Source organism: Macrobrachium nipponense, chromosome 45, assembly GCF_015104395.2.
Source record: "Macrobrachium nipponense isolate FS-2020 chromosome 45, ASM1510439v2, whole genome shotgun sequence".
NCBI classification, from domain to species: Eukaryota; Metazoa; Arthropoda; class Malacostraca; order Decapoda; family Palaemonidae; genus Macrobrachium; species Macrobrachium nipponense.
Window position 1 is genome coordinate 39,846,231 of NC_061105.1, and position 22,240 is coordinate 39,868,470.

Sequence of the window (22,240 nt, forward strand, 5' to 3'; positions counted from 1 at the left end):
CTCCCAGTCCCGCGCGCGCGCGCGCCTGTCGGACAGCAGTTAACTACCGAACCCCTTGTTCGAAAGCTTACGACCTATCCAGCTGCCGCTAGTACCTTCCTATTGTAAAAGGACCGAAGGTTTTGGTATGCCGTGTCGGAACAAAGCAGAAGCATCATGTGCTAGTATTGCATATGTATTACTTAAATGTCTTTAAAAGAAAAAATACCGACACATTTATAGATTAATATTGAATATCCATGTCACTTCTAGTTATACTCTTAATTCTGTTTTACTTAAATATTTTACCTACACGTTACACTTCATGGAGAATTTTTACTAAAAGTGTAACAAACTTGAACAAACTACCATAACTGAAAGGCAACTAATATTAATTATTATTTGTATGCCTGACAGACGTACTACAAGGAATAAAACTCAAAATTAATGCAGATAGTATATGTTAATACAGTCTGTGAATCTTTCATACTACATTACACAGTTACCTGTTACAGGAGTTGCTGCAAAACAACAGAATTATATCTACCAAAATTTTACAGTAAAGAATAAAACCAAAATAACCATAATCTTACCTGTATTGTATAAATGTAAAGCACCTTTAAAAAAACGAGGAAGAGAATACTCCAACATTGCCACAAAATCCTTGAGTTCTTCAGTGACACCAACAAGGAAATAATTATGAACCAAGTTGAACTTGGCTTGTTCTAAGGCCCAATTTGATCCTGGTATCCTGAGAAATAAGAAAAAAATACAACTTGCAAAAACCACTCTGTTAGAAGGTTGTCTTAACTATAATCACAAAATATCACAACAAAATCAATGATTTCATTTAACATAAATCACATACCACAATACTGTAGTACTGATAAAAGGAGGTAACTCTACTGCGCCAAAGTTCTTATTTTAACCTTGAGCATTTCAAAAGATAATAAAGAAAGGGCCTACATGAAGACTGCACCAGATGATCAAGGAAGGAAATACACTAGTGAAGTGACAACTCATTCATGTGTACGCCCCACAAATAATAAAGTTGGTGAAGGTGACCTACAAAAAAGAAAATCACTTACCAACAGTCAGAATGATGGCCACAGAAAAACGGTACCTGAAGCCATACATGATTCACTGAGCAGTCGGCATGCTCCAATGCAACACATTCATCGAGGGTCTGCCGGTAAAGATCAAAATTTAAATTGGACAAAGACTCAAGCTGCATTTCTTTGTTTCCTTAAGAGCATGATACTGACAGCCAAAAGCATTATCAAAAGTCCTTTGCAAACTTACATAATCATAAAAAGAAACTAAGCAACAACAGCTAAATGAACATTCTAGTAATCATCTGCAGTACTACTAACATTTTTATTTGTGTATAGACATAGACACCCTGTAAAGATATCCTGAGGAAATAAAACTATTTTCATTCTATTTTTACCATTTCAGGTGTCCCCTGCCAGAAGAACATAACCAAAAATTTGTCAGTTTTTAGTTACTGCTGGAACGGGCACCAGAGGCCACTATTAACCACATGATGGAAGTTTTCAGGCAGAAAGTAGCTCTGCATCGGGGATAAGAAGGCTGTATGATTTAGGCCGTGAGAGCACAATACAGTAACGACATGGCAGTCTTCAAAGATTTAAGTGGTGAATGCAATTTTGGACATATGAAATACTGTAGTTCATGTGAATATCGATACAGTGTTCCCCCCATATTCTCAAATAGCTAGAATCTAGAAATAGTTTAAAGCCCTATAAAAATGCTTAAAAATGCTTATAAAATGCTTAAAAATGCTTAGTTAAACTCATAAACCCACTAGTGGTCCCCCGGTGTTTGCAGGGGATGGATACCAGAATAGCTTGAATCCGTAAATAGTTGAAACCCCTATAAAAATGCTTAAAACTGCCTATTTTGCTCGTTGAAACTCAAGAAAAACCCAATAAAAATGTTTTACCTGGTTTTTTTAAGTTTTATCACAAAAAAGTGCATTTTATGATGAAATTGATAAAAACAACAGGAATTTGTAGAAATTTCTCATAGAAAAATACTGCGAATAGGCAAATTTCCCGCGAATAATGGGGATATATATTCTAGACAGAAATCCACGAATATGTGAGTCGGTGAATATGGGTGGTTCACTGTACTGAGGACATCGAATAGGCAAAATGTTGCACAAATAAGGTTTTTTTGGGGGGGGCAACTTTTAGAGACTGACAGGATCCTGGAGACTGATGTCATGAGATTTTTTCCTGTGTTTTTAAACTTCCCTGTCTTGTCCGTGTGTGCATTTGGGACCTTGTTGTCAATTGTTTTAACGTTGAATTCCTTTTGTAAATTGTCTGTTGGTGCGAGTCTCCGTTTCAGCTCATGTATTTTGTTAAATTTACATAGTTTAAATTTGTGGTAAAACTGTAAAACCCAACCTGATCTTGCTGGACCGTCACCTAAATGTTTGCTGATATTTTTTGCACTTCTGATATTTAATGTCAATTTTAACAAATATATGGTAATTATGTTACACTACAATAAACCATTTTGAAGTCCATTATCATAACAACGATATCACTAAGACGTGAATGAATGGTTACTTCTTACTGGAAATTTTGGCAGTTTAAGAAAAAAGTGCATATCATTTATAGTATTAATATCTCTAGTACGCAAATTAAGATAATTCCTGGTCATGAAGTTTTGCCTCATCAAAATACATTGTCAAATCCTGGGCTTGTCCCTCAAGGAATTCCTTCATTTTAAAATAGTCTTCAGCATTACAGATGTTCACATTTCCTGTCTATACAATTATAGGTATCTATTAAAATTTATGTTAAATATCAAAAGTGCAAAAAACATTTGGGTGAAGGTCCAGCAAGATCAGGTTGGGTATCACAATTTTATCACAAAATTAACCTATTTAAATTTAACAAAATACATGAGCTGAAAGGCAGACTCGTGCCAACGGACAACTTGCAAAAGGAAATCAACTTTAAAACAATTGACAATGATGGTCCCAAATTCACACAAGCTAACTCCCACCCCCCTCCCCCAAGTTCAATCATGCTTGTTGTCTTCTCCTGCATTGAGTGCTCATACTATAAAAATTTATTAATCTAAAATATGTGTACAAGTATTTTCAGGTCTCCAAACAAAATATACCTATGTATTTTTCAATTTCATACATTTTGAAAAAAAATATAAATATCTACCAAACAGGCTGTTATTTATACACAGTGCATTATCGTATATAGCAATATTTTAGGTTTGGCTACAGAATAAGGTAAAAAAAAATAAAGGAAACAAAGAATTAAATAAAATTTATTCAAATTATGCATAAAATGGTAGACCTAGAATGGCTGATTACTTTGATATATAATAATAATGCATTTTTGTAAACTATTTGAAACCACATTTACTCAAAACTCATATTTCTGGGTTATGCCCTTCTGGGAGGGGATGCCTCATTTGTCAAAAAAATAAACTGATTTGTAAATTATTTCACTTATGATAACATAGTTTCGTAAATGTGAATGGTGATGAGGAATATTGCTGTTAATTTCCATATGTCTGTATAGCATGTTGACTAACATATTGAAGTTATTTTACTATAAAAATAAGTCAAGAAATACAAAACTAAAAAATATAATTCAAGATATACAAGACATTATACATAAACTGTTTGGTGCAGTACTTGTGCCGCCATCTTGATGCATGCCAAGGAACAGAAATTTTGAGCGAGTTACTCTGATCTTACATTTTCCTTAATGCTATCATTAGAGAAAACAGATATTTTGGTGGCTAGCACAACTATATAAGTTATTTTGAACTAAACAAGATTAGAAAATTATTTACAAGTTTTGTAATAGTAATTTGTCACTCACAGGGCTATAATAAAAATGAACAAAATTGCCAATAACCCCCTCTAAAGATATTTTTTAGCAATATGTAACACTTCAGGATATGCTTATTTAGAGCAAACAGTCCAAAACCATTACTAATTAATTTGGATCATTCATTTAAATTCGATTGGCATACCCCTTAATCCAAACAGTGATTTCACTCTAGACACCATCTCCAAAGGGTGCCTTAGAGACATGAAAAATTTTACAAAATACATAATTTGTATTTTTCCTAACTATACAAAACTGAGGTCTTTACATAGGAATATGCTTCAGCACAGCTGTAAAAAGCCATTTAACTTTTAAACAAAGTGGTTAGGTAGATGACTACCATTCGACTTGTGGGAGTCTCGCCCACCCAGACAGTATGCATTTACTTTGCTTTTCAGCCCAGGTATCAGAATGAGGGGTGGCAGGGCACATAACTGTAAAGACCTCGAGTTTGTATAGTTAGGAAAAATCACAATTTGTCGAAAATTGTATTTTTCCTAACTATACAAAACTCAGGTCCTTTAACAATAGGAATGTAACTTAGCGGCAGCTGAACCCGTCGTAAGCTTCGAACAAGGGGGTTCACTAGTTAACTGCTTGTCCGGCAGTCGGCGGTCAGCACGACTGAGAGGAGAGGAGTCACTTTGCTTTAGGCCCAGGAAAAACAGAGTGAGGGGTGGCATGAGGTGGGACTATGTGTAAAGGACCTCAGGTTTGTATAGTTAGGAAAAATACAATTTACGACAAATTGTGATTTGTTCCGACACATAATACAAACCCTCGGTCCTTTAACAATAGGAAGACTCACTTAATGGTGGGTGGAATCTGAGTCTTAAGAACAGACTGGTGTTCGTCCGACTTTGGTCACTCCCTTGTCGTAAGAGCACAGGGAGGGATCCTAGCCTCTGCCCAGCTGATCGGGTGTGCACCGCAGGACCAGTGGTCAGACCTCTGGACCAAATTTATAAGAGGGAGGCCAGCGTACCTCTTATAAATAGCAAATACACAAGAACTAGTTCCTACTTCAAGAGCCAAAATGAAGTCATGGGTTTGTCTCTTGTTGGCTTCCACTCCCCCCCCCCTCCCTTGTAGGGGAGTGGTGGATAAACGCTCCTATCCCTACTGAAAGGGATAGGATGGAGCTCGGTCGTGTAGCTTACCTGCATCTGCTTCCTGTTCAGCGTAGTGACGACCGCGGCCCTCTGCCCACAGGTAGAGAGGGAAGAAAGAAGGAGTAAGAGAAGCCAGTCACACTCTCTTTCACTCGTCCATTCATGCAGTCACACAAGGATGTGATGCTGTTCTGTCCGCTCGGGTGCTGTGTAAGCTACACAACTTGTTGAGCAGCCACCATGGGTCCCAAGGAAAAGGTGTCCAAGGACCTGTGGGCAATATCCCAAATGTAGAAGAAAGTAAAGTTGGTTTGGTTGGCCCAAACCCCTGCCTTCAGAACCTGCGCCACAGAGAAGTTCTTGCGGAACGCAAGGGTTGGACCAATACCTCTGACTTCGTGAGCTCTCGGACGAAGGGTACGGGTGTCATCACTACCATCCGCGTCGTACGCCCACCTGATCACCTCACGTAGCCAGAAAGAAAGTGTTCTTGGAAACCTCTTTCTTGGTAACCCCAGTGCTAACGAAGAGGCGTCGACACTCAGGCCTGAGGTGCCGACACTCAGGCCTGAGGTGCCGAGTTCTCTTCAGACAGCGCCATAGCGCCCTCACAGGACAAAGCAGCATCTCATCTGCATCGTTATCAGTGAAGTCCTTCAGGGAGGGGATCGTGAAAGACTCGAACAGGTCGTCAGGGACCGAAATCAAGTGTCACAGATCCCCATCCCCTGGAATGCTTTACGTCAAAGGAAAGACCATGAAGTTCCCCTACTCTCTTCGTCGATGCCAGGGCCAGCAGGAAGAGGGTCTTGAGGATCAGATCCCTGTCTGACGACTCTCGGAGTGGCTCGAAGGGTATTCGAGTCCAAACTCCCAATAACAAGAGTCACATCCCACCACAAGGGGCCTGAGTTCCCTGGGTGAGCAAGACCTCTTGAAGCTCTTCATAAAGAGGGAGATCTCGAAGGAAGTGGAGATATCCACTCCTCGCAGTTTAAGGACTAGGGCCAGGTTGCCTCTGTATCCTTTAACTGCGAAGACGGAGAGGAGCTTCTCTCGGCAAAGGAAAACGAGGAAATCCGCTACCTGCTAAGCGTGGCTCTGAGGAGACGGACCACTTTCCCTGGTATACAGCTGCAGAGGACTGTCTGAGGTACCCAGCCATCTCTGTTGCTGCTCGGCGAGAAAAGCCTCTCACTCGCAAGAGATGGTGGATAACAGCCAGCCGTGAAGACACAGGGACCGAACCGACCGGTGGTACCGTTCTACGTGTGGCTGGCACAGGAGGTTGTGCCAAGGGGGAATCTCTCTCGGTGCTTCGGCAAGCAGAGCCAGCAGGTCCAGGTACCAAACAGCCTAAGGCCATTTGGGTGCTACCAGAATCATCCAAAGATTCGCTGTGACCAGCACCCTGCTGATCACCTTGCGAATCAGACAGAACGGGGGAAAGGCGTAGACGAAGTTGTTGTCCCACGGGTGTTGAAGAGCGTCCTCTGCAGCTGCCCATGGGTCCAGCACAACTGAGTAGAAAACCTAGAGTTTTCTGTTGTTCCGGGTGGCGAACAGTTCCACGACTGGACGCCCCCACAGGTTGAAGAGCCTTTCCGCCACGTCTGGGTGAAGGGACCACTCGGTTCCTATCACCTGATCCCGACGGCTGAGCTTGTCTGCTACTACATTCCTCTTGCCTAGAATGTAGCGGGCTGACAGCTCTACTGAGTGTGCCACAGCCCACTCGTGCACCTGCAACATCAAATGATGCAACGGGAGGGACACTAGGCCCCCCCTGTTTGTTGACGTATGCCACTACCGTGGTGTTGTCGCTCATCAACACCACTGAGTGTCCCATCACTCGGTCCTGGAACTCTTGGAGAGCGAGAAACGCTGCCTTGAGCTCCAGGACGTTGATGTGAAGGTACTTGTCGTGATGACCCCACACACCCGCAGCCATCAACTCTTCCAGGTGTGCGCCCCATCCCTCGGTCGATGCGTCCGAAAACAGCAACATCTCCGGAAGGGAGTGCGAAGAGGCACTCCTCTTATGAGGTTCCCGTCGTCCAGCCACCAGGCTAGGTCCTGCCTCACCTCCTCCGTGAGAGACACGGGGAAGTAAGATGGGTCTCTTGCCTGTGACCAACACTCCTTTAGTCTCCATTAAAGAGACTGCAGGTGAAGACGCCCGTGAGGGACTAACTTCTCGAGAGACGACAGGTGACTGATCACGACCTGCCACTGCTGAGCTGGCTGCTACTGTAGGGACAGGAACCATCCGGCCGCCTCTCTGAACCTGCTGATCCGCAAGTCTGCGGGGAAGACTCGCCCTGCTACCATATCGATCAGCATGCCCAGGTACTTCATCCTCTGCTTGGGCTCGAGATCTGACTTCTCATAATTCACTACGATCCCCAGATCGCAGCAGAATTCGAGGAGTTGATCTCTGTCCTGTAGCAACTGCGAGCGGGAGCTCGCCAGGACCAACCAATCGTCGAGATACCTCAGAAGATGTATCCCTACCGAATGGGCCCAAGCCGACACCAGAGTGAAAACTCACGTGAACACCTGTGGGGCGGTTGAGAGACTGAAACAAAGTGCCCTGAACTGGTACACCATCCCATCGAGGATGAAGCGAAGGTACTTCTTGGAGGACTGATGGATGGGTATCTGGAAATACGCGTCCTTCAGGTCCACAGAAAGCATGAAGTCGTTCTCCCTGATGGACTCAAGCACTGAGCGTGCCGTTTCCATCGTGAACCGAGTCTGGCGAACGAATCGGTTCAAGGGAGAGAGATCTATCACCGGGCGCCAGCCCCCCAAGGACTTCTCCACCAGGAAAAGTCGACTGTAGAAGCCCAGTGACTGATCCCATACGATCTCCATCGCTCGTTTGCTCAGCATGGCTTCTACTTCTTGCCGAAGAGCCACGTCCCTGGCCGAACCAGAAACGTACGTTTGTAGATGGACCGGGTTGGAGGTGAGGGGTGGCCGAGACTCGAAGGGTAGTAGATATCTCTACCGAAGGACATTTACTATCCAGGTTTCTGCTCCGTAGCGCTGCCAAGTTGCCCAATGGCTCGCCAGGCAGCCCCCACTTCCGGCAGCAGGGGGAGGGGGAACGCCGTCCCTAGCGTTTCCCTCCTCTCTTCGACTTCTTCATGGCTCCTCCTTGAGAGAAGGAGGGCTGGGAGGAGGGCTGGTTACGGTCACTCCTTACAGATGAAGTCGAAGGCAGAGTCTTTCCTCTCGGCTTCGACGAAGCAATCGTCTTAGCCGCCGAGGAAGCACCAGCTAAACTCTTAGGCTTAGCCGCATTTGCTCGAGGCTGCCCAGCCGCCTTCGAGACTGCCTGGTGGACTAGACGGTCACTAGCGTCAGTGCGACGGTGTTCCACCACAGTGTCCACCATCTCTCTGGAGAAGAGAGAGGAGGAACTCCACACCGGTCCGTTGCGAAGACCCAAGGGTGCCTCGAGCCCTGCCGACCTGGTTACTCGAGTGAGGACAGCGTCCCTGCGCCTCAGAACCAGGTTGGCCCACAGGTTGGCCGTCTGGTGGGCCAGGTAGGAGATGCCCCTACCTCCAGACTGACACATTCTCACAAAGCCATATCCTCTTCAGGAGTGATACTTCCCGAAGAGGCCACGACCTTAAGACACTGTGAGGGACCACAGGTCTATCCAGGAGACTGCTTGGAATGCTGCCATGGCAGTCGATTCCAATGCCAGTGCCTCTTGCTGCGAGAACCAGAGGTTCTCTGACAGCAGGTGCTGAAGAGACACCCCCGGAGTTAGCCTAGCCAGCTCCGGGTTAACCTGCTTGGGCGGCAGAGGGTCCTCCATTGGCACGTAGATGCGCCTCTGTCGTAGTAGAGGTGGGGCAAGGAGCTTGGACGACCTGCCGGACCGAAGCGAACCCTCCTATCCAGAGACAAGAGCATCCACCTGGTTCAGCACACTGTTGGCCAAGGCTGATCGCGGCAGACCAGCCGTCGTCCTGGGTTCCTTTTTGGGTCCCCAGAACGACTCCAACCTAGATGTAGGCTCGAAAGGTGGGAGCGGCGATCCTTCCCCAAGGTCGTTGTGATGAGGAATCAGCGCAATAACCTCAGCGAAGGACCTCTGGATCTCAGGAGTGACTGCGTCTTGCGGAGACGGACCGTCCAGCCCATCCAGCGAGAACGCATAACGAGACCCTCCTCCTTCCACAGGAGGAACCACAACATACCACTATGGTCTCCTCCTGCCGCTTGCGTGTACGATCTGGTCGGTCCTAGGACCGTGCCAGGTTGGTAGGGCATCGCGGCAGGATCGCGAGGGGCACTCCAATCGCCTCGCTCTTCCTGGTGTAACCCGAGGAAGTTGAAGGGATAGAAGAGGCAGACCTGACGCTCACCCCCTCACCCATCAGCAGAACCGGCGTGCTGGGGGGGCTGCAGACCCCTCGCCAACCCCCGGTGGCGATCAGGCTGCAGGCCTGGTCAAGTGGCTCTCCAGGGGAGAGCGGCTGGACCAAGATCAGCGGCAACGGTCCCGAGCATCAGAAGAGCTGCTGCTGGTCCCCCTCTCCGCCCGGTCCCGGTGGGAGCGGCGGTCAGGGGACCGGCAGAGTCTGCTGTCGCGGTGGGAGCGAGGCCTGTCCTCATGACGCGTCACGCCGCTTGAACCGGCCAAGGCTGGTCCAGGCGACCGAGGGGACCGCTTCCTCGCCTCAGCCCGCGGCCGGTCTGGGACCATCGCATCAACCCTGGGTACCAGCGGCTCGCCACGAGAGCGATTGCTGGTCTGGTGGGAGTCACCTGGGCGACTCCCGCCAGTCTTCCGCTCCATGCCTGGATCCTGGCGCCGAGCAAACTCGGTTGCCTGGGTCTTGGCTGCACAGTCACCTGTGGCGACCGTACACTCGGTACCTCTCATGAACGAGAGGCCGAGACGGTACCTGGCGTCGAGGCAGAACCTCTGGCACCAGGCAAAGAGGTACCAGTGTTAGCCGGCACTCCTTCAGTCCCCGTCTTCTTCTTCCTTGCGGAAGGAAAGACAGGCCCCATTCCCGAAGGAACAGGAGGACCAGCGGAAATCCCAACCGTCCCACCGGAGTGGGATGGACCCTTAGAGATCTCAGAGCGAGACTTCTTAGGGGGGGAGAGGAGGCTACCTTCTTCTTCAGCTGTGGGGCCTTAGAAGTCGAAGGGGAAGCAGCAGCAGCAGACGACGACGACACCTTCCTGTTCCTCTTCTTCTTCTTCCTCAGGACCACCGTCAGGTCTTCCATCCAGGACGGAGCAGGGGCAGTTGCCGAAGCAACAGGGCCCGGCTGCACCTGTCCGGAAGGATCTGGGTGGGGGCCGCAACACCACAGGCAGGAACGACGGCGGCAGGAACTGGTACTGGAGCGGCGACCACAGGAACAGGAGGCGGGGCAGGAACCAGCGGCATCCTCTGTACCGGCAGCAGATCTAGGGAGAGCTCTTGGGACACCGGAAGTCAGGGGCTGGGGCAAGAGCGGCAAAACCAGGCAGCAGCGTCACAATCGTCCTCTTAACATCCAGCAGCGGCGCCTGAACACCAGCTGTCGGGGTAACCATGGCAATGTGCTGGGTATAGACCAGGTGCGGGGGAGCAGCGTAGCCTGGCGTGGATACCGTCGTGGTTGTCCTCGTGATTGGGCCATGAGTTACCGGCCTGGTGCCTCTCAAAAGATAACTGAGCAGCCCCTGAACACTCAGTGTCCCCTGGAGCCCCAGCAAGTACCAGACCCGGCCGAGATCGTCCCCCGTAGCAGGAAAATCTGAGGAAGAAAGGGTAGTCAGGTTAATGGGGGAGGGGGGTTTCCCCTCGCCCGGGGGGACAGTTCCCACCCCGAGCGAACGGACAACCCCGAATACAACTGTATGTCGGGGTACTCGACTGATCGAGGGAAGAGAAGGAGTCAGATACTAGCCCCCCCCCCACAAAGAAGAAGGAGCCATATGCGGGAGCTGAGATGGAGGGAGTAACTCCCGTAACCAAGGGAGTAACTGGAGAACCCTTCGATGACTCCCTGGCCGGCTTACGCAGTTTCTTCCTCCCCTCATAGCGCTCCCACTGCTCCTCCAACCAAACAATACAAATATCACAGGGCTCGGCGCGAGAGCATTCGCGCCCTCGGCACCGAGCACACAAATCATGAGGGTCGACCTCGATAATGGACCGAAAGGCCCCACACTTACGGCCCTCCACACCAGGGCACAATCTGTGGTTGATGGGGGGGCGAGGGGGTCTCTCCGGTTCTCAGGAATCCATAATTCCACAATAAACACAGTATAATGATCCAAAACACAACCAAGTACTCACGTTTGTTTTGCACAAGCACAATAGAAAGAGAAAAAGGCAAAATATCTTCACGATATGAAGCAAACCAAGCATACGACGAATACAGCGGGCAGAGAGGCGAGCGACACGTATCCATCCACCAACTCGGCTGAAAGCAAAGTGACTCCTCTCCTCTCAGTCGCGCTGACCGCCGACTACCGGACAAGTAGTTAACTACCGAACCCCCTTGTTCGAAGCTTACGACCGGTTCAGCTGCCGCTAAGTTACCTTCCTATTGTTAAAGGACCGAGGGTTTGTATACGTATCAGAACAAACACAGTTACCTCTAATTTGACCAAGAAGTTTGACAGTTGATAAAAAAAAAAGACCAAGGCACAAAAATAAAAACTAATTGCACAAAGTACTAACATCACTGAAGACTAAAAGAAAATCCAAAGATCCTTTAATGGTGACATGACCATAGCATGCTTAATAAATGCTCTCTGTGGGAGATAACCTTCTACAGTAGGCTTGTAACAGGTGATATGGGACATTCTTTACTGGATATGTCTTGATTTGTAATTCAATCAATTCACTCATTTATTATTAGCATTTCAACACCCAATCTCTACACCTAGATTAATGTCAAAAGCAATTGATCAAATATTTAGAAGTTCTTTGTAAGAATGCATAAATACATACCATCTTATCACCCATCTTCTTTCTTATCAGATAAGGTCGCAGATCATCTCCATAACGGATGAAGTAGTAATAGGATACAAGGCGGTCGAGTGGTTTTCTTATGATGTTTATGTACAGTGGCTGTCGACTGACGCTAAACCTATAAAACAAAAGGTTATGAGTATATTGAGAATATAAACACATTTCTAATTCTCAATATAAACTGTGTAGTAAACTGAAAAATAACCTACTGTATTTCTACGACAAAATAGTTTTCATTGGTTATACATACTCTGAAATCCATGAAATGATAACAGTGAATTTTGTACCTTAACTCTAATACATAGCATATTTTCAAAGTACAGTAACTTGTATTATTCGTAACACATCTGAATTTCCTTACAGACACTTATCTTGTGAACATGAGCTGAACGGCACTTAAAACTTATAGACAAGGTAATCAGTTGATAACGGGTAGGGGATTTGTATGTTAAGAAAATTACAAATTACTTCAAAAACTTGCTAGTAGTACAGTATTTGTTCCTACACAAGTGCGAACCTTCTTTCTTTAAATAGAAGATTTAACCATTGGTGAGAGGAATCTGGGTACTTTTTGAACTGACAGGACCCCACACCTCTAGTGTACTGCGCATATGAGATATAGCAGATGCTAGACTTCTGGACTCTAAGTAAAGGGTTTGTATGCCATTACTCAATCAAGCTGTAAGAACCCCTACTCAAGTGTCACAGACAATAAAACAGGTAAATACAATCAAAGAGCTTGCTTTACTGTCTGCTGTGCTCTCCCCTTGGCAAGAGAGGAAGGGAACTTGCACACCTTCATTGCCAATGAAGACTGGTGCCCAGTCATACAGCTAAGCTGCACTCTTATCCATCCAGTTTGTACTATATGGAATGGCATTCTGACTCTCCATTTACAAGAACAGAAGGAAAAAAAAGAGGGAGAGAGGAAGGAAAAAAAAGAGGGAGAGAGAAGAACCAGTCACTCCCGACCTGTCTCCTGCCAACTGACTACACATAGACAAGGTGCTACCTGTCCCAGTAGCACCTGGACTTGCTATCCAACCCACTGAGCAGCCACCACTGGTCCATGGAAAGCATGTCCAAGACTAGTGGGTAACATTCCATAGGTAAAACAATGTCCAGGTTATCATAACCAGTTACCTATCCACACATAATACCTGAAAGCCAACAGGTTCCTGCTGAGCGTAAAGTATAGGGTGATGCCCCAACTACCATGAGCTCTCATCCAGGCTGCAATTCTCCTTCCACACTGGAAGAGATAATGCCAGCAGCTCAACTGACAGAGCCAGGAGATAAGTGTACTTGGAAAAGTCCGTCCTTTGCTCTGTTAGGACTACATATAATCGACAATACCAGAGGATCAACTGACCGAGCCTGGAGGTAGGTGTACATGGAAAACTCCTTCATTATCTCAGTTAGGAATAATCAAAGAGTTTGACATCCAAAACTGAGGTGTCAAGTCCCTTTAAAATAGTACTGCAGCATTCAAAGAACTCAGTAGTACATCGCAATCACGGTTATTGGCGGGGGTTCCGTTCCAACGGCTTGATGATACACAAAAATCGCCAATAACTGAAAATTGGTGATTTGTGGCACTTATGGTGCCGATAACCAGTTGATGGAACCTTTGTTAGGTGTGCATCAGCACCATAACTCTATTATTGGCGCATCATGGTGCCAATAACCAGCTGATGGAACCTTTGTTAGGTGTGCATCAGCACCATAACTCTATTATTGGCGCATTATGGTGCTGAAATCACCGATTTTCAGCGCTAGACAAGCCCCATAAAACTGGATCACCAATACCAAAATTCACTGATAACCATGGACTGCCTGTGGTCACTACCAAAACTAACATGACTGTGTGTCAGTTTTGAATCTCATTACAAAATTTAGGACAATTCTGAACAAACAGATCTCCATCCTCACAAATGCCATACATACAAGATCCCAGATGACTTGCCTATACCTATGCTAATGTCAAGGTTAAATGAGACAGTTTCTGGGTTCAGACCTGTACAGTAGACAAACTGTACAGGTAGACCTGTACAGTAGACAAACTGTACAGGTAGACCTGTACAGTAGACAAACCCCCCCATGTTCACAGGGGGATGGGTACCAGACCCCTGCAAATAGCCAAAATCCTCTATAACTTAAATCCCCTCTAAAAATACTTAGAACTGCCTATTTTGATAGTTTGACACAAAAATAAACTCTAAAAATGCTTATACCTGAGTTTTTTAATATTTTTATCACAAAAATTGCATTTAGTCAAGAAAATATGAAAATACAGTAATCTGTGAATATTTCTCAGTGAAAAATACCGCAAATAGACTAATTTTCTTCAAAACATGGGTATATACGTTCCATAGAAAAATCTGCGAAATGTGAGTATGCAAATAGCAGGGGGTCGGCTGTACTCCTAGAATCAAACCCTGGTTGAAGGTTGCCCATAGGTTTACCATGCCTTTCAAAAACCTATGCAGACAGAAGCTTCAGGGCAAAGGTAGGTGAGAAAAACAATGCTACCTACTGACAAGCAGCTCTGACTAGCAAGACACCCTGTCTCCAAAACCAACAATAGGAGATGATTCTAACCTCATAGATAGCCACTCATGGAACTGAAGTATCTGAGAACTCAAGTAGAGAGCAAACAAAGCACCTTCTCGTCGGGGGAGAGGCTGCAAAATATCTAGGTGTGAAGTGCTAGAACTCTCAACAGCCAGAGATACCAGACTAATAGTATATAGCTGGATGTGAAGTTTAACAAGAGAGGAAGAATTCCCAAGACATCAAACCAGAGAACTAGCAAGTCCAGATATTACTTGACATGGGCACATGGGTAGTCCCAAATTTTATCAGGGAAAAAGCAAAAAATCAATCTGCTATTGATTACATACCAAGTCAAAATGGTGATAAAGACATAAGGTACCAAGTTGCCTTCCAAGAAACAAGTCTCTCTACATGCTTACAACAAAGCAACCACGATGAAGAGAGAACCCAAGAGCTACCTGTTGTGCTGATGTGGTAGCCAGGTGTAAGCTTGAAAAATGAAAATCTCAGACTTCTTTGCCATGTAGGTGATTAGGGGCCATATGTCCCTGTTACCTGTCTCCAATTGTAGAGCTAGTGTCAAAAAGGTATCAGGACATCAGCCCTAATGTGAGACTTACCACTCAGGACATCAGCCCTAATGTGAGACTTACCACTCTGAGCAATGCCCAGGTAGGCATCCTACCCCTCATTGGATGTGTCTGACCAAGAAAGCATCCCTAGGGAAAAAATCTATTGGCACTCTTATACACCATTCCCATCATCATGCCATAGTCCCAATCCCTGAAGACAATTTCTTGAGACTTTAAGTCGGAAGGAAGGCAAAGTTGCACTCGGAGCCCACCTCTACAAGGAATACTGGAAAACTAATGAACGGTGACAACACCAAGCAAGTTGTCCCTGATGCAACAGGAACTAATGCACAACCTCCCAGAATTCAATGAAGCAATAATTGTAAGCAAAGACTTGTTGCTGCCATACACCAGCAACCATGGAGAAGGGTAAAAAGCTTGTAGTTCATCACCAATAAACTCGAAAACTGTGCAAAGCTTCCCAAGACAAACCAATATCCAAATACATCTAGTATACCTCTCAACGAAAGTGTAAGCTGACACCAATGTAAGCTCTTTGTTAGACCTTTGGGGGCAGTGATGTAAGTCCTGAAAAAAAGACCTTCCTCCTAGAGAGTAAAGCTGAGGTATTTCTAAGACGACCTACATATGTGGATTGGAACAATATACCCATCCTTAGTCTCTTAAAAATGAGAGAAGTTGCTCTCCCTCAACTTCAAGTGCCAATCTTCAGCATACCATACCCCCTACTATGGGTGAGGTCCTATTGCAAGCTGCAAATAAGGTAAGGAAAAGGATTGGAAAAGGATAAGAGCTACCAAGTACTCAAAAGAGACAGGCACTCTCTTACAAATGGCAGCCACAAGGACAGAATGCCGCCGTTGCATTCCCCACTTCTTCCCATAACCACCTTTCCGAAAACGAAAAGGTGATTAAAGGTGAGATGAACTCCCAACCAGAGAAGTAGCCTGGAAAACTCCACAGGAAGAAAGGAAGTTAAACTTTAGCTGTTCCAAAGAAAAAAAGGCCAACTGAACATTGTAGTTCAACCACAGTGCCTTATAGGTCCAGGAGCCTATAGGCCACTTCCTAGCAAGGAGGGGTGCTGTTATTCATCTGCACAAACATTTGCTGCAGCCTCTACTTCATTCCAAAAGGATTATAGTAGACCCCAGAGCCAGATCAATCCTCAGTGCCCCACCCCATCTGCCTGAGCATGACAAACAGCTCTCAGAAAGTTATCATTTGAGCCAGGTAGTCAACAAAGACTACCCACAGTATAATGACAAATTTTTAATCAATATGTATTTTTCATAGCTAATAAACCTGAGGTCTTCACAACAGGATAATCTTCTAGCAACAGCTGGAAACCGGTTAAAAACAATCAAAGACTGTAATACAAGGAATCTGTGGCATCTGGCAACTCTTTCGTATATGAGATAAAGGCTGGTCATCACCCACGCTTGGAAACCTGTGACGCACTTAGTTTTCCTTCCATCCCATGATATGAGAGGGGTGGCTAGAGGTGGGCAATCAATGTTAAGACCTCAGGTTTGTTAGCTATTAAAAATACAAATTGATTAAAAATTTGTCATTTATTTTTACGTGGAACAAACCTTCGGTCTTAGCAATAGGATAGACTTATACTTGGAGGAAGGTACAAGTACCCTGAACTGACTGGGGGTTCAGCTCACCTGACCATCCTTCCTAGAAGTTCAAGTTCCAAAGAAGAGGGTCGGAGCCCATTAGAGAATAGATATGCAAGTAGTACCTAAAACCTCAGTCCTCTGGGATTAAGCCCAATGATACATGTCCAGATTCATTGCATTCAAGGAAGACCAAGAGAACCTACCTGTTCAAGCAGCAAACCATGTAGGCCACAAGGGGTTTTTGTCACTACTCCTCCGTCCCCTTGCTAGAGAGAGGAGTTAATGCTACTGAGAAGCATATTCGCTTATTGTATGGAGTACTAACCAAAAAAGCAATGCAGTTTGGCCGCTACACTCACCTGCATCAGACCCGTTCCAGCATATGATGTGTCTAGTCTTCAACCTGCCCATAAAAAAGAATAAAAGGGAAAAAAGAGAAAGAAGGAAACCAACCAACTCACATATTGTCTCTCCCACAAAATCATCTTAGGTAAGATACCAACTGTCCTGACAGAGGCACTGGATGAGCTACACAACTTGTTAGGCAGCCACCACCAGGCCCTCAAAAAAAAAAAAAAAAAAAGAAGAAGTAATCAAGGATCTGTGAGGAACATCCTTCAGGTAAAAGGAAGTGAAAGTGGTTTGCCAAAGCCAAGAACCAGCATTCAAAATCCTATGATGAGACAAGTTTTTAAAAGCCAGCGAGGAACCCATTCCTTTTAATGTCACTCGTGCATGCACAGTATCTGTAACAGAACTTGAAGGTGAGGAGTATGCCTGTTTAATCACCTCATGAAGCCAGAATGAAATAGTATTCTTGGACATTTCTTTCTTGGTTCAGCCCATGCTAACAAAAAGTCTACAACACCTAGGCCTTAGGTGACAAGTCCTTTTTAGATAGCAACCCACAGCTCTGACGGGACAAAACAATAATCTCCGGTGGATTGCTGTCCATGAACTCATTCAGGAGGGAATTGAAAACGAGTCTTAGCCACGAATTCCAAGACAAATTCAAAGGCCACAGACCCCCACCCCCTGACGTGTTTAACATCATAACTCAGGCCATGCAGCTCTCCAACTCTCTTCAAGGAAGCTAAGGCCAACAGGAACACTGTCATCAGGGTCAGATCCCAGTCTGATGATCGAGGCTATAGATGCAGCAGTTTGAATGGTGCTTGAGTGAGACTACTCACGACCAGAGTAAGATCCCGCATTGGAGGCATGAGTTCTCTTGGTGAATGGGATTGCTTGAAACTCCAGAACATCTAGATTTCCCAGGATAAAGAAATGTTCATGCCTTACAGAGTAGGACCAAACCCAAGGCAGCTATGTAGCCTTTGACAGCAGGGATGGATAAACCTTTCTCGCTTCTGAGAAAGATAAGAAAATCTGCAATTTGCTGAACAGAAGTTGCAAGTGGAGAGAAAGCTCGTTGACAACACCAATCACAGTAGAGGGTCCACTTGCCCTGGTAAATTGCTGATGAAGACCTCCTGAGGTAGCCGGACATCTGACTTGCTGCCTTGCAAGAATAGCCTCTCACTCGGAGATACTTGACAGTCTCTAGCTGTAAAGAAGTAGGCACCCTACCGACTGGTGGAACCTCTCCACAAGCAGTTGGCAAAGAAGGTTGTGCCAAGGGGGAATTTCTCTCAGAAATGCTGATAGAAGTGATAGAAGGCCTGGGAACCACTCCATCTGGGGCCACAGAGGAGCCACTAAGGTCATCCTGAGATTCCTGGAACTCAATACAGTGAAACCTCTGTATTCACGGACTCACATATTCGCGGATTTCTCTCTGGAACATATACTCACTTTATTTGTCGAAAACTCGCCGATTCGCAGTATTTTTCTATGAGAAATATCCACAAATTCATGGATTTTTATCAATTTCATCATAAAATGCACTTTTTCTGATAAAACTATTAAAAAACCAGGTATAAACATTTTTAGTGGGTTTTTCCTGAATTTCAACTAACAAAACAGGCAGTTCTAAGAATTTTTATAGGGGGTTTCAACTACTTTCCATGAATAATGGGGGTATATGTTCCAGAGAGAAATCTGCGAATACTCGCGTCCACAAATACGGGGGTTCAATGTATACATAATGGAGAGGCAAGGTTCATTTAAAAAATGATAGGTTAAAAAGAGTCAAAACTTTCTACTGGTGAAATCATTTGCAATATAATCAGAATTTCAAGTCTTCACACTAGCATTACTGCATATGTCATCAGAATCTTAAAAGGTTAAGGATTCATGCGCTTAAACAGATGGCATAGTTGAGGTATGTAGTTGTTCTTTACGGTACTTATTATACTACTTTCCTTACAACCTTTGACAGTTTAACAAAACTCTAGTAGTACCCTTGACAAACACTCAACTCCAGAACATGACAGTATCTTCAGAACTAGACTTGAGAGTTGACAGACCTCAACACTCACCTACTGAAATCCAGATATGCAATGTGACCATGATATATTCCAGGTTTTTTCTCTAACCAATTAGACACATTGTAGACAAAACGCATCTGTAAAAACAAAATTCTATATAATTTGTTGTAATAATAAAAAAATTGTGTGGCTGTAAGTGCATGCAAAATAAATACTAAGGTACTTTTACACTACATACTTTCAAATAATTCAGCCCCACCAATTATTTAAAATTAACTCTCATAGGGCTGGGCAAAAGAGTTTGTTCTTGATGGTAAATCAGTTTTCAAAAGTAAATTGAATTTTTCCTAACTATACAAACCTGAGGTCCTTTACATCAGGAATTGCTTACAGCGAAAGTGGAATACAGTCATTAAAACGCTTGAATAAGGTGGTTAGCCAGTAACTACCATCCCGTAGGCAGGGAGACCCACCTGCCTAGATGTAAACATTCCACTTTGCCTTTCGGCCCAGGTTTGCATACGTAGTTAGGAAAAATACAATTTACTTTAGAAATTGTGATTTGTTCCTACACAATACACAAACCCTCGGTCCTTTACATTAGGAAGACTCAATTATTGAAGGGAGGAATCTGAGTGAGTCTCTGGAACTGGCTGGAGTTCAACACACCTGAGCTACTCCTGGTCAAAAGAGCAAGGAGGAGTGCCCTGCCTCTGACAAATTGATCGGAGTATAACAACTGCAAGATCAGGAGTCAGACCTCTAGGCCTTTTTGAAATAAGTCAAGAGTCGGAGGTATTAATGCAAAGATCCAATAAGGGTTTGCCTTATTGTCAGTCTCCTTCCTCCCCTTGCTAGAGGAAGGAGTAGGATTGCTTCTATGATTATAACATTAAATTAGAAAGGAAGCTCATTGTGTAGACTTACCACATCAGAAGCCAGTCCAGCAAGTGTAGGTTCTAGTCCTACTCTCAACTTAAAGGAAGAGGCGTAGAAGGCCGAAGATGGAGGAGAGGCCAGTGACTCTCAAATCCTTCTAACCTCTAGAACCACCACACCTTAGGTGAGATGTAACTTGTCCTCTTAATCTTAAAGGAGCCGGTTAGAAAATCACAATTTTAAAGTAAATTGTATTTTTCCTAACTATACAAACCTGAGGTCCTTTACATAGGGATTTACTTACATCGCCAGCTGGACCAGTTGTAAGATTTCTAACAAGGTAGTTCGGTAGTAACTGCTTGTCTGATGGTCTGGAGTCCCGCCCGACTGGAGGTAAACATTCCACTTTGCTTTAAGTCCAGGAACAGAGTGAGGGATGGCATGAGGTGGAACTGTGTGTAAAGGACCTCAGGTTTGTATAGCTAGAAAAAATAAAATTTACTTTAAAATTGTGATTTGTTCCGACACGTAATACAAACCCTCAGTCCTTTACACAGGGAAGACTCACTTATTGGTGGGTGGAATCTGAGTCATGTGAACAGACTGGTGTTCATCCAACCTGGGTTCCCTCCCTAGTCATAAGAGCAAAGGGAGGAGCCTAGCCTCTGCCCAACTGATTGGAGTGTGCACTGCAGGATCAGTGGTCAGACCTCTGGACCACATTCATAAGAGGGAGGCAAGCGTGCCTCTTATGAATAGCAAGCAAGAACTAGTTCCTATGCAAGAGCCAATATAAAGTCTTGGGTTTGTCTCTCGCTGGCGTCCACTTCCCCCCTTGTTAGGGAAGTGGTGGATAAACGTTAACTCAGTTACATAGCTTACCTGCATTCACATCCTGTCCAGCATGGTGATGACCACCACCCTCTGCCCGCAGGGAGAGGGAAGAAAAACAGGAGGAAGAGAAGCCAGACACACTCTCATTCATTCTTCCATTCATGCAGTCTCACAAGGATGAGATGCTACCTTGTCTGGTAAAGGAGCTGGGTAAGCTACACAACTTGTTGAGTAGCCACCACAGGTCCCAAGGAAAAAAGTGTCCAAGGACCTGTGGGCAATATCCCAAAGGTAGAAGGATGTGAAGGTGGTCTGGTTGGCCCAAACCCCTGCCTTCAGTACCTGTGCCACGGACAAGTTCTTGCGGAATGACTTTGTGGGCTCTGGGACGAAGGGTACTGGTGTCTGAAGCATACGCCTTCCAGATTACCTCACGAAGCCTGAAAGAAATAGTGTTCTTGGACACTTCTTTCTTGGTAACCCTGGTGCTAACGAAGAGGCGTCGACACTCAGGCCTGAGGTGATGAGTTCTCTTCAGGTAGCGTCATAGGACCCTTAAAGGACAAAGCAGCATCTCATCCGCATCATGATTGGTGAAGTCTTTCAGGGAGGGGACCGTGAAGGACTCGAACCTAGCGCCAGGGACCGAAGGGTTCTGAGTCTTCGCTACGAAGTCTGGGACGAAATCGAGCGTCACTGATCCCCATCCCCTCGAGTGCTCAACATTGAAGGAAAGACCGTGAAGTTCTCCCGCTCTCTTCCCCGATGTCAGGGCCAGCAGAAAGACAGTCTTGAGGGTCAGATCCCTGTCTGACAACTCTTGGAGCGGTTCAAAGGGTCTGCGCGTCAGCCTCCTATTACGAGAGGCACATCCCACCCCGGGGGCCTGAGTTCCCTGGGTGGGCAAGACTTCTCTAAGCTCTTCATTAGGAGTGAGTCGACTCCTTGCAGTTTAAGGACTAGGGCCAGGGCAGTTCTGTAGCCCTTAACTGCGGAGACGGAGAGGAGCTTCTCTCGATGAAGAAAGACAAGGAAATCCACTACCTGCTGAAGAGTGGCTTGAGTGGAGAGACCCCCCGTCCACGACGCCAACCACAGAAGACGGACCACTTTCCCTGGTATACTGCTGCAGAGGACTGTTTGAGGTACCCTGCCATCTCTGTTGCTGCTTGGTGAGAAAAGCCTCTCGCTTGCAAGAGATGAAGGATAACCGCCAGTCATGAAGACACAGGGACTGAACTGCTCAGTGGTACCGCTCCACGTGTGGTTGGCACAGGAGGTTGTGCCAAGGGGGAATCTCTTATGGTGCATCGGAGAGAAGAGCCAGCAGGTCCGGATACCGACAGTCTGAGGCCATTTGGGTGCCACCA

The 22,240-nt window shown here is 45.5% G+C and overlaps 1 protein-coding gene and 1 long non-coding RNA gene across 3 annotated transcripts in view; both read right to left on the reverse strand.

Moving 5' to 3' along the window:
* The window catches only part of LOC135214141 (uncharacterized), a 556,803-nt gene that overhangs the window by 226,491 nt on the left and 308,072 nt on the right, over nucleotides 1–22,240 (reverse strand). The window lies entirely within an intron of this gene.
* The window catches only part of LOC135214495 (heparan sulfate 2-O-sulfotransferase 1-like), a 127,329-nt gene that overhangs the window by 62,113 nt on the left and 42,976 nt on the right, over nucleotides 1–22,240 (reverse strand). The window contains exons 3-6 of the mRNA XM_064248866.1: nucleotides 19,209–19,294; nucleotides 11,970–12,108; nucleotides 1,068–1,165; nucleotides 573–730 (exon numbers count right to left, since the gene is read on the reverse strand). Of these exons, the coding sequence (XP_064104936.1) occupies nucleotides 573–730; nucleotides 1,068–1,165; nucleotides 11,970–12,108; nucleotides 19,209–19,294 (481 nt within the window). The remainder of the gene's footprint in view (nucleotides 1–572; nucleotides 731–1,067; nucleotides 1,166–11,969; nucleotides 12,109–19,208; nucleotides 19,295–22,240) is intronic.